Source organism: Crinia signifera, chromosome 3 (genome assembly GCF_055691185.1).
Source record: "Crinia signifera chromosome 3, ASM5569118v1, whole genome shotgun sequence".
In the NCBI taxonomy this organism is placed as follows: Eukaryota; Metazoa; Chordata; class Amphibia; order Anura; family Myobatrachidae; genus Crinia; species Crinia signifera.
In genome coordinates, this window is record NC_139219.1 from 275,357,618 (window position 1) to 275,369,707 (window position 12,090).

General features: G+C 45.1%; 1 protein-coding gene across 2 annotated transcripts in view; it reads right to left on the reverse strand.

Annotated features, from left to right (window-relative positions):
* Positions 1-1,614: 1,614 nt before the first annotated feature.
* AMMECR1L (AMMECR1 like) overlaps positions 1,615-12,090 on the reverse strand; it is a 33,446-nt gene continuing 22,970 nt past the window's right edge. For both annotated transcript variants that reach the window (XM_083178088.1, XM_083178086.1), the window contains exons 3-7: positions 11,320-11,430; positions 10,891-11,005; positions 8,941-9,031; positions 5,292-5,388; positions 1,615-3,208 (exon numbers count right to left, since the gene is read on the reverse strand). In XM_083178088.1, the coding sequence (XP_083034214.1) occupies positions 3,097-3,208; positions 5,292-5,388; positions 8,941-9,031; positions 10,891-11,005; positions 11,320-11,430 (526 nt within the window). In that variant the 3' untranslated portion in view covers positions 1,615-3,096. The remainder of the gene's footprint in view (positions 3,209-5,291; positions 5,389-8,940; positions 9,032-10,890; positions 11,006-11,319; positions 11,431-12,090) is intronic.

Below are 12,090 nucleotides of genomic sequence, written 5' to 3' on the forward strand. Positions count from 1 at the left end.
CAGCAGTGCACTGCCACGCCTCCTCCCTACATTATTGAGGAGATTTGACTGTGTTATGTATCTCAAATGTGACTATCAGCTATGTTATCACAAATAAAAAAAATATTGTTATTGTTGAAAGAAGGTGGCCTAGACCAGTGATTCCTAACCTGAGGTACTTGTACCCCTGGGGGTACAATGCAGACTGGTTCTGTCTGCAGCATTATCAGTGTCTCCCGTGCTATTGCCCGTCTAGCAATCCACTGGGAGCTACCTGTGCTGCCCTCAGACATCAGCGATCATCTGCCCTGCACTGACATTGGTGGAGGAAGCAGTAACATTAATCCTAAATGTGTTAGCAGGAATCCTGGTGACAGTACAAAGCCAGCAGCCAGGCAAAGAGGGACCCGATTCCTGACCACACACTACTCCATATAAGGACATGCATACCATTCACTTCCAGTCCACTCCACTCGGAAGTACTGTGGATATTTAAGATTGAGAGGGGGTACTCCATAAATGAAAAGCCTATTCAAGGAGTACGGGACAGAAAAAAGGTTAGGAATCACTGGCCTAGACTATTAAGGTACTTCAAATGGAGAAAATAATTGCATTTTATAATTTTCCATTAATTTGAAAACCGGATCTAATTCAGCTATAGTGAAGATTTAGGTCCTTATTCTGGTCTGTGCGGCCAAAGCCGAATATGCGGCCAGGACCGTGCATCCTAAACCCCGCCTTCCGTACGGATCGCTCACTCCGTCCGAATGCGGTAAGCCGCTGACCGCACGGAGCACAAGTGGATTTCTCATGTATACACCTCCTCCATCTCTGGGAACCTCCCCCATCATTCGATGGTCGCAGACCACAGGGATCTGGGCAGGCAGCTGACATCCGGCAATGTCATATGTCCGCCCCCTACACGTGCGTCACGGCCACATTACCATACGTACGCCCAGCGTTTTCATGGGAACGCCCATGAAACGCGGGGCGTATGCATATGTTAATGAGGCCAAAGAGCCCTTCACGCCCCCTCTCCACCCCCTGTTCGTAGTGTAAACAATTCATGCAGAATTTGGACGTATGTCCCTTTCGCACATGCGCAGATATGCCTCTGCACATGCGCAAACACAAAACATGAACGCACGTGGACATATCCGCACCAACCAGAATAAGGGCCTTAGTGCGAAAATAATCAGTGTAATTTTCATCATACCATTGTGCAAACTGTACCCAGTCACATGGTCAACAAGACTCAATTCATTTTGTGAATTAATTTAAGTAAACCCGCGGGAGGCAGAAAATGTAGATATCAGACTTCAACAGGTTGTTTCCACATATCCACACAATATGAAGCATCTGGCCATATCACCATCATCCACTGCTCAACAATCTATTGCCTGTGCCGAATGCACCCCTGTACTCACAATTCATGATGACCAGTTTGTGCTCCCCAGCCTCGATATGATATCTTGGTCTATATGCACTTAATTTCAGATTGTTTTTGATAACCAAGTGGCTTATTTACAATGACAATGTAAGTCTTCCAGCAGCATGGACTTTCACCATTAGGATTCCTACAACATTGTCTGCTTTACAAAAATGGCTTCTAAATCATGACAGCACTACGTTCCATTGACTGTTTCAACCAGTTCAATTTATTCTCAGCAGCATGAAAGGAAAACAATCTTCCGTGATTCCTCAAAGGAAGTGGGAGGGGAGGGGGGGGGATGCTCTTGGGGGAACACTTATCAATCTAATTATCAGTCTACTGCAAGAGATGCCAGGAACTTGATTTGTTGTAACGGGCTTCTCAAGTAGCAAGATGATAAAGACAGAGCTTGGCATAAAGGAAGTCTGACATTTCATGTGCAAAATCCACCCTCTCCCTGTTTCTGCCACACAGGTTACACTCTTCCCCTGAGCTGCATCTCCAGTTTTGCCAACGGGCATAGTAAATGTCGTAAAATATAAATCATCTAAGACATAGAGTATATGGAATACAAATGGGATTGTAATGGGTAAAGTTGCCTACCTATAAGAACAATAAAGGCATTACCACACGCCAATGAAAGTGAACTAGAGTTTCCCTGTGTACTGTTCCGAATTGACACATCAGGGCATCATTAAAAACCTCAAAGGAGATGTAACCATCAGATTGTGGGCCAGATGCACTAAGCTTCAAAAGTGATAAAATGGAGAGTGAGACACAACCAACCAATCAGCTCCTGCCTGACAATTTTCAAACACAGTCTGTGACATGGCAGGTAGGAGCTGATTGGCTGGCTGTTAATCACTCTCCATTTTGTCACTTTTGAAGCTTAGTGCATCTGGCCCTACAGCTGTTATTTAGCAAATGATAGCTAGCATTAGATTGGTTGTTGTGGACTACCGCACATTTGTGCATATCGTGTAGGAGGTTTTACACATTACTTCGCTATATCATCACATGAACGAGGAGAACTCAATAGAGCAAACATAGGTATGCCTTCCAGAGTGCATACAGAAGCAATCTGTATTTCATAATACCACAGGGAAACTTACGTCCTGGCATTAAGGATTTCTCAGTGGTGTCAAATCAGTTTGCACTACTCCAGCTCTCAAAAGGGCATTTCAGTTACAGCACAAGACCTGGTTTAGCTGACCTGTTCCCGGTGCAAAGTAACACACAAAGCCTGTGTGGCGCCAATCAAATCAGGCTCCAGAGGTAACGGAGCACTTTTCACAAATTTGGGATTTTTCTTTAGGTTAAAAAAAAGTTATATAATATACGTATATAAAAAAACTCAATATAAGGAGTTCAGAATGTAAAAACCTAAAAGTGCTTTTTTCTGGGGTGAGTGACCCCTTACACTGGAGGGGTTGGAGGAGACTGTAGCATCCCACTTTGCTCTCCCACCCACTCAAAGTCCCTGGAGAGCGCAGGGGGTGAGGTAAGGCTGCATGTGTCTGCGAGTCTCTGGGCACTGCTCCCCCCCCTCTGGTGAAGCTCATAAGATGGTGCAGTAGTATAGGTAACTGGACCAGGAGGAGGGAGCTGAGGAGGAGTCAGATGTCAGGAGGTCACAGGCATTGCCGGCGAGCGGGGGACAGGGCTGCGGCGGAGGCAGCGCTGTGTCAGGAGTAATGCGTATAATGAGGCAGTGCATGCACAGTGCCGTTTTGCTGTGCGGGCTGGCGGGAGGCCATGTATTCCATGTAACTGATTGTCACCTTCTCACTGCGGTACCTGTACCAGAAAACACAGTGTTACAATCCCAAATAAGTCTACATGTGGTTATTAACATTCTAACTATACGTAGCTTAATATAACATCGGAAGGATAATCGCTGATATGTCTCTATCACTTACATTTACATAGTAGTTAAGGCCGAATAAAGACATGCGTCAATCGAGTTCAAATGTGGTTAGTGTATATGACACATTTGCTACATCCCTTATTGTGCCTTGTATATTCTGATTATTGTTTGTAAGCCTGGACGTTTTTACCCAATAGATGTTTGTCCAACCTTATTTTAAATGGATTTATTGTGTCTGCCGACACCACCTCACCAGGAAGAGAGTTCCATAGTTGGCTTCCCTGTCTGTAACATTTTTCCTTCTAAGGGAACAAAATCTTCATTCATCTTATCTAAGCTCATGCCCATGTGTCCTTGAGTACTTCCTCAAAGCAAAAAGGGTGCCTGACAGTTCCTTATATTGGCCCCTGATATATTCGTACATGTCTCCCCTTAAACGTTTCTTTTCTAGTGTAAATAATACCAAATGTGTTCAATCTGTCTTCATAGCTTAAATTCTCCATTCCCTTTATTAGCTTTGTTGCTCTTCTTTGGATTTTTTCCAGTTCTATGATGTCCTTTTTAGAATCCAGAATTGTATTCCGTATTCTAGATGCGGTCTAACCAATGCTTTGAACAGTGGCATAATTAGATTTGAGTCCTTAGTCTCCATACCCCTTTTTATACATGCTAGTATCCTGTTGTCCTTATTAGTTGCTACATGACACTGAGCACTACACCCCAGTTTGTTATCAATTTGGACTCCTAGATCCTTTTCCAGTTCTGAAATACCCAAAGCAACCCCGTTAGGTTATAACTAGCACACTGGTTATGTCTCCCAAGATGCATAGCCTTGCATTTATCCACACTGAACCTCATTTTCCAAATTTTTGCCCACTCTTCTAGTTTATTAAGATCGCCGTGAAGTGTGGAGACATCCTCGATTGTTCTAATTACTCTGCTCAGTTTTGTGTCACCAGCAAAGATGGAAACTTTCTAAGTATTACCACCCCTATATTATTAATAAATATGTTAAATAAAAGGGGCCCTAGCACCGTGGCACTCCACTTAGTACTGGTTATATACTTGACACTGCACCTTTCACAACCACTCTCTATTCTGCAACCAAATCTATACCCCTAGTCCCAAATCCTCCATTTTATTTATAAACCTCTTATGTGGCACAGTATCAAAAGCCCTGAGATGTCATACGGTTACCACTTACTGTACAATTCAAGACATATGGGGCCATCAGACCACTTATTTGGAGGGATTTCTAAATCTATAGGCAGAAGAAACTGCTCTATACCCGGCACATGGGCGAGTGATCCTCCAGTGGAGATCACAGGTCCTGTTTGCATAATCATTTTTGATGATGAAGAGTAACTCAGATTTTACAGCATATAATGTGGTTTGATGAAGTGAGCAACTGAGCAGGAGTAGTCTAAGGAAGAAATGCTAAAGGTGCCCATACATGGTGCAATATTCCTGTGCATTTTGAATGATCCGGAACTAGTTAAAAAAGCACAGGCGGCACAGACTTTATGTGTTGTGCAATGGGATGCCCGCAGGACCGCGCATTGCTTCGCGCGGCACCCTCGCACTGTGCATGGGCACCTTAACTATAAAATATGTGGAGGCCAGTAGTTCGCACCATTATATGGTTTTACAATGACAGCCATTCTGTAACTAGAAGGACTGTATTAGGACCTCATATACTATGGGCCTGATTCAAACCTGTTGGTTAGGCCACGTATGTTCACAGCCTAGCAAACAGGTAAACGTCACCATCCATACGCCCCCCCCCCCCAAGTGAATCCCCTATCCCCCGAATTTGGGGCAGACACTGATGTCATGTGATGTCTGCCGCCCGCCCCAAGCAGGTTATCGCCACGCCTGCATTCATAGGGGAACACATAAAATGCTGGGCATTCCCCTGCTGCCCCTCCCTTATGTTTGCTCCCGGGCCCGAATTCGGACCCAAACGAACGAGTCTGAATCGGCCCCTTTATTTGTTAATTGGAAATGACTCACCTTGTGAGCTTGATGCTTTTTCTAAACTCATTAGTAATGGGAGCTTTGAAACCACCTTTCCTGAGCAGGGAGTCTATTGTCTGAATCTGATCCCAGTCTGAAAGGTGAAACATACATAGATATTCAGACTCGTTAAGCAATCCACGTGTTTTCTGTCCTTTGGTGCTGATTCCAATTTGCGAGCAAAGCTAAAAAATCAAGCAAGTGGGCGGGTCCATGCTGCACTGCTGGTGAGGCAGATGTAAGATGTGCAGAGAGAGTTAAGGTGCGGTTTTGACTGAGGCCAGAACCACAAACTGACTATACTCACTGTGCGAGTTTGTATGATTTTAACTATATTTTACTACAGATTGTAAACTTTATAGTCAAAATTGTGAACCTGCATATTCTATTGGCCCTGTGGGGGCACACACCAGCATCGCGAGCTGTATACACATGGTGTGATATGTACTACATATTCCTACCAATATAGACTATATAGTACATAGCGGTAGTTCCTATAACAATGTATGTACCCCATAACTTTTAGGGGGTATGTTTAAACCGAAACTAAAAAGCAGTATAAAAATAAAGTGGTCTAACATATGGGCCACATGCAAAAGCAGACAGTATTTACCCTGCAGAGAAAACCTATAAATGTAATTCCTCCCCTTGCATAGCGATATGGTTTGTTCCAGACACGCAGTTACTTGCTTTTCTTGCTTTACTTACATAATCTGAATCAGACCCTGATGTTCCCCGGCTCCCAGTAAATACTATTCTATTCAGCCAGAAAGTGGTTATTGTACACAGTGTTTGTGTATTCCGGTATATAATAATAATGATATTAACAGCAGTGCCGGCTGTTGGTTAGTGACAGGAGCCTGGTGCTGCATTGTTACATTATGTGCAGCACCCGGCTACTGTCACAGTGTAGGAGCTGGCAGTGCAACCACTGAGTCTCTGAGGACAGCCTGCATCTCCTGGACCTCTGTAGTGACAAAAACAAGGGGGTTACTTCAACCACTTGACGTAATTATTTTTTTCTATGTTTTTCTTATTTATTTTATTTTATTAAGTATTTCGCAAATGCATTTCAATATTTACCCCCACCCCCAATGTCAGTAATGTAGATCCCCAGTGGAAATAGTTTCCATTGGAATTACCCCCACCTAATGATAATAGATCCCAAATGGCAACCCCCCCCCTTCATCCACCAGTGTAGATAGGTCCTCCCTGTAGTACATACCCTCTACATGTGTAATTCTCTATAGGCTTATATCATCTCCAACATATATGCTCTGTGAAAAGTGGTGTATGTGCTTCCCATCCATATGATCCCACTCATAGGCCCTTATTCTGGTTGGTGCGGTGTTTGCCGCTTGCGGTCGTACCGCCGATGTTTTTCGTCTGCGCATGTGCAGAGGTCACTCTGCGCATGTGCAAGCGGTTTCGCCGTACGTTTTTTTTAGACGCCGCACAGGGGGCGGAGAGGGGCGTGAGGGGCTACTTAGCCTCATTACCCTATGCATACGCCCCGCGTTTCATGGGCGTTCCCATGCAAACGCTGGGCGTATGCATGGTAATAAAGCCGTGACGCATGTGTAGGGGGCGGGCATCTGACATCGCCGGATGTCAGCTGCCCGCCCCCATACATGATTTCATACGGACAAGTGTCCGTGTGGTCTAGGGTGGCGGGAGCTGGTGGAGCGTGCGGCCCTGCATTCGATGGTCGGCGACCATCGAATGCAGGGGCTGCTCCCAAGATGGAGGAGGCGTATCCCCGTCCACTTTCATGCGGACCGCCACATATCCGCGTACGGACGGAGGTGGCGATCCGTATGGAAGGCGGGGATTCGCCTGCACGGTCCTGGCCGCATATTCTGATCTGGCCGCACAGATCAGAATAAGGGCCATAGTGAGAGGAGACAGACTTAGCCAGAGAGGAGTAGGAGCTGCTGGTCTGCCAGGAATAGGCAAAGTATTAAGATGGAACAGAGCATTTTTGTTCCTGGCGAGTATGGCATTCTGAGGATCGATTTCTCAGAACACCACATCAGAGCTGGGTTCCCAAACAATAGGAGGAAGAACATTCTCCAGATTTCCGCAGTTACAGCAGAGGACAGAAAAATGGCACAGTCACAAGGGATTCTGAATGTGATCGCGTCCTATGTGACTGTCCAGGTTAAAAAAAAACAACCTTATCTGGATTTTGCTGCCATCATTTACCTAATAATGGCCCCCAATTTTCTTCCTACATTCAATATTAGGTACTTGTGTATTATCACGGCGCCCATCGCGTCACATCGCATACCACTAATTAAGGTATGCGATTAACCCGATTTGAGCCTTTCCCCGGGATGAGTGTACAATTTTAATATCGCGTCGCATCGCATGCCATTATAAAGGCATGCGATGCGACGCGATTTCCATGTTAAATGCCCACCCAGACCCAATTTTTAATTGTATCCCCCCCCCCCCATGCTTCGGGCTCGGTGGCTCGCCACACTATATAAAATCAACTCCACGCAGACGTGGATAGTGGGGGTATGAGAAGGTCGGAGGACGTGTACCGCCGCCGCTCGCCACGCTTCGGGTTGGCGTTGATAGTGGGGTGGGCTTAACAATGGGGGGGCATTTGAACATAGTCATTACCCATCAGGGTGGGTGTACAATATAAAATCTGGTCTGGGGGGCATTTAACATAGGAATCAGGCATCTGGGTGCCTGTACAATTAAAAATCGGGTATAATCGTGGCTCATCGCATGTGATCATATGGCATGCGATGCGACGCGACTTTGTGGTTGTACAATGCCCTGCGATGGAAATCGGGGGGCGCCGTCATAATACACAAGTACCCAATATTATTTTGTTACAGTATATATTTTAAAAACAATAAAAGAATAGAGAAGATTTGGGCCGTATCTAAGGGCCTGATCGCAGAGCAGCGAATTAGCAGCGCTGTGGGGTCACCGCGCAGTTAGCCGCCACCCTGCCAGAGTGTAATCCCGCCCTTCAAAAGCCCTGGAATGGTTTGCAAAGATGTCACTCCCCAGTGAAAAGCAGTATATTCATTTGCAGCTCACTTACCATCAAATGATTTCCCCACTGTGTGCAGTCTCTGCTTAACCCTGGGCTTATTGGTGGCTGCAATACACTCAGCCTGATCGAGACCGGAGCTGACATTACACACCTTCCCCTAAAATGCTTGGCTTCCTGTCACTCAACTTGTGAATGGCCCGCAATGAAAAGAAGTAGCGGGATTTCATGGCACGGTGTCTTTGTACATGCGTACTGCGACCCATTCAATAACCACCTGGCCTGCAAATTTGCAGCTGTGCGATCAGGTCTGAATCGGGCCAGATTTGCAATTTTTGTTTATGTAAGGCTAGTATTGTATTACTTAGGAGGTTAAGTAATAATGTTATAATCTCTAATGGAACAAATCTATTCTCAGTAGCAAAAGCATTCTTAAGTTACATGAATGAACGTTTAAGTTTTATGTGAGCTCATGTGACCTAAAACAACAAACTCTAACAAAAAGGTGTTTCCAGGCCTAATAGAAAGATACATGGAATGTATAATCCTTGCTGTTACAGCAGGGTAATCCCCATCACTTCCGGGCACATGTAGTGCTGGTGTAACATTCCTAGTTATAGAATTACACACCTTGTTCCTTGGCTACTTCAGGCAGGTAGGTAGCTGTGCGTTTTACCCCCTTCTCATTTAGGAACTCAATCCGGATCCCATGGACTCCGACCTGAAAGAAGGAAACCATTGGATTTGTACATTTCATTTTTATATTGGAAACAATAAAGAATTTGTAAACGTTCACAATGTCGACAAAGATGGGAGTCACATATCGACATTCACAATGTTACCACGGACATGAAATGGACATTGCTAGAATGTCTAATTTGTTACAGAGAGCACGTCGATTCCAGAGTTGAGCATGTCTGTCAGCATTTTATTTTTGAGATGCACAATTAAGTGACTGGAGACCGGAGATCATTCTAATCTGTACGCGCCCCCTGCACGTTCACACGGGGGGAGAGATGTTTAGCTGCTGCGCAAAGGCATTTATGTGCAGGCTCTGTTTGCGAACGGACATGGCACGGAGCAGTGCAGGTGGACGTGTTGGGTATGGGTCTTGCCCATGGGGAAAGCCCAGCATTTCATGGGCGTTCCCATGTAAATGCTAAGTGTTCCCGTGCTAATGGCACCGTGCCGCAGGTGCCGCGGATGGGCAGCTAACATCACCGGATGTCAGCTGCTCACCCTGTTCATGTAGCAGAGCGCCGCAAATCTGAGTCCCCAGAGAGTAACTTAGATTTGAGAAATCATTTGATGGTCCTGCGGGTGGCCCTCACAGCCTTGCGAGTCAACCAGAATAAGGGCCTATTTGTCTCACTGCATCCTCCAGATAACTACAGAGAATCTCATTACACCCTCCAAAATCAATAGAGATGCTAATTACTGGTATATTATCTATAAACTGCAGGGATTCTCACTACATCACCCAGATACCACAGATGATCCAATTACAGCCTCATTATACTACAGAGGAACTATTTATAATATCTATTTAGACTCACTAAATACTCTTAATTACTCAATGCTTCAGGTATGACATTGGATCCTGATACATGCATCCAGATGCTACAGAGGGTCCACACACACACACACACACACACACTGGGCAACTTTGAGCTGAAAGCAGCGCAGTTTACTGGTCTGAGCTGCCTTAAGCTTGATAGCCACCCAATGTGTACGGGGCAGCGATGAGCACTTATGCGCCCTCCTGCATCATCTGCCGGTATTACCAGCAGATGAGCGGCAGAGCAGATGTCTTTCCATAGGCCTCCTGCTATGTAAAGTCGTCCACCCCCTGGGAAAATCGACAAAACAGGCGAAAAAACGCTCATTGTGTATGCACTGAGCATTTTTAATCCCAGCAATTTTCCACATCATCTCTCACCATACATGCTGGGCAAAAACACCATTACACTACCTACTCCAGATACTACAGACATTCTCAATACATCCTTTATACACTACAAAAGAGCATAAAACATCATTCCTACACTACAAACAATCACCGTACACTTACAGAGCTTCTCGCTACCTACTGCAGTTACTACAGCTGCTCTCACTACATGCTCTAACCAGGCATGTCCAACCTGCGGCCCTCCAGCTGTTGTGAAACTGCACATCCCAGCATGCCTTGTCATAGTTTTAGCATTCCCTAATAGCAAAACTATGGCAAGGCATGTTGGGATGTGTAGTTTCACAACATCTGGAGGCCACAGGTTGGCCTGCTTTAGACAATACAGTGGATTACACATTTTCCAGGAAATAACCAGTCAGTATTTCTCACACCTGTTCCTCGTAGAACCCAAACAGTGTGTGCTTTCAAGATATCCTCAGGACTAATTGACACCACCTGATTTATTGTGTTAGTCAATTAACACACCTGTAATTTAGCTATATGATGTGGAGAACATGCAATGTTGGGTTCCATGTGGGCCGGATCACATTACACACGCTACATACTACAAATGAGCTCACTACAGTCTTGTAGGGTATAGATTTAGGCCTGGTTCACATGGAGCGCCTCACCTCCCAGTCCAGGAAGTCACCTACGTCCTCAAAGTTGGTGAGCAGAGACACGGAGCAGGACAGCTTGGGCAGCTCCTCGCGGGTTAGAGGAGGGAAGCGACTGTCCTTAAGGGCACTGTAAGGGGACAGTAATATATACAGTCACATCTATTTTATGTATCTGTGTACACAAAATATCCAACTATACAATTACAATATACTGTAAATCATTTCTACACAATAACTATTTCATCATGTATCTCCTTAGTTACCCATATAATGATGTCATTAGACCCTCAGACAACTCACCTGCAGCTATAGCAGCTGGTAATGCAGAGCTTTCAGAAGCATTAGTCTGACAATAGCCTCATAGTAAGGAACATATAGAATGCTGCTACATTCCTGGTATGTGCTAAGTATGCAAGATGCATTTTTCTGCTCTCTTGGTACCTGGTTAAGGTGTATTCCCTGAGTCCTGAGTGTAGATTCATGGCAGAAAAGGTCCCAATGCAGCCACGTAGACGTTTGTCGCGTCCTGCCTTCCATGTAACAAACAAAGGGCTAGAGATGAGAAAGGGGAACAAAATGCCATTCAAACTGAGAGAAGACAAGCATATGGCTATGCACAGATACAGGACAAGCGGTGACTACTGCAGCACCTGCCATGTGTCATATGGATGCTTCCAGCAGCGAATAAGAAGAGAGCAGCAAAGGATTTCCTAGTGCTATGTGTAGTTTCCAGGGCTAGGGAGCGGAGAGCGGTCTCTCCAGGTGTTCCGAACTCCCCAGGAGCAATAGAGGCTGCCCGTAAAATCATCCGTATGCGAAAAGGTTTAAATAATGAAATAAATGTAAGCACTCTACATATAATATTACATATTAATTCTGCATAAGGTACTAGATATGGGCGCAGAGATACGTTTCTCTTTCTGGATATGGCACTACACATAAGTTACGAAATCCGATAAAGCTCTGGGTCGACATGAAAAAGGCTGACATGGTCAGAAGGCGACTCATGAAAAAGGCTGACATGAGCTTTTCACATTTTTTGTGTCAATGTGGACACCTGTCAACATGGACCCTCAATTAGTGTAACACATGGCCTCGCGTGGCATGCTTCAAATGCCAGGCTTGGGGCCTATCGTTTTCTCAGTTGTAACCTATGTGTATGGTCAAGTATGAAAAAATAACAAAAGATGGAGACAAACTCATGTCAAACTT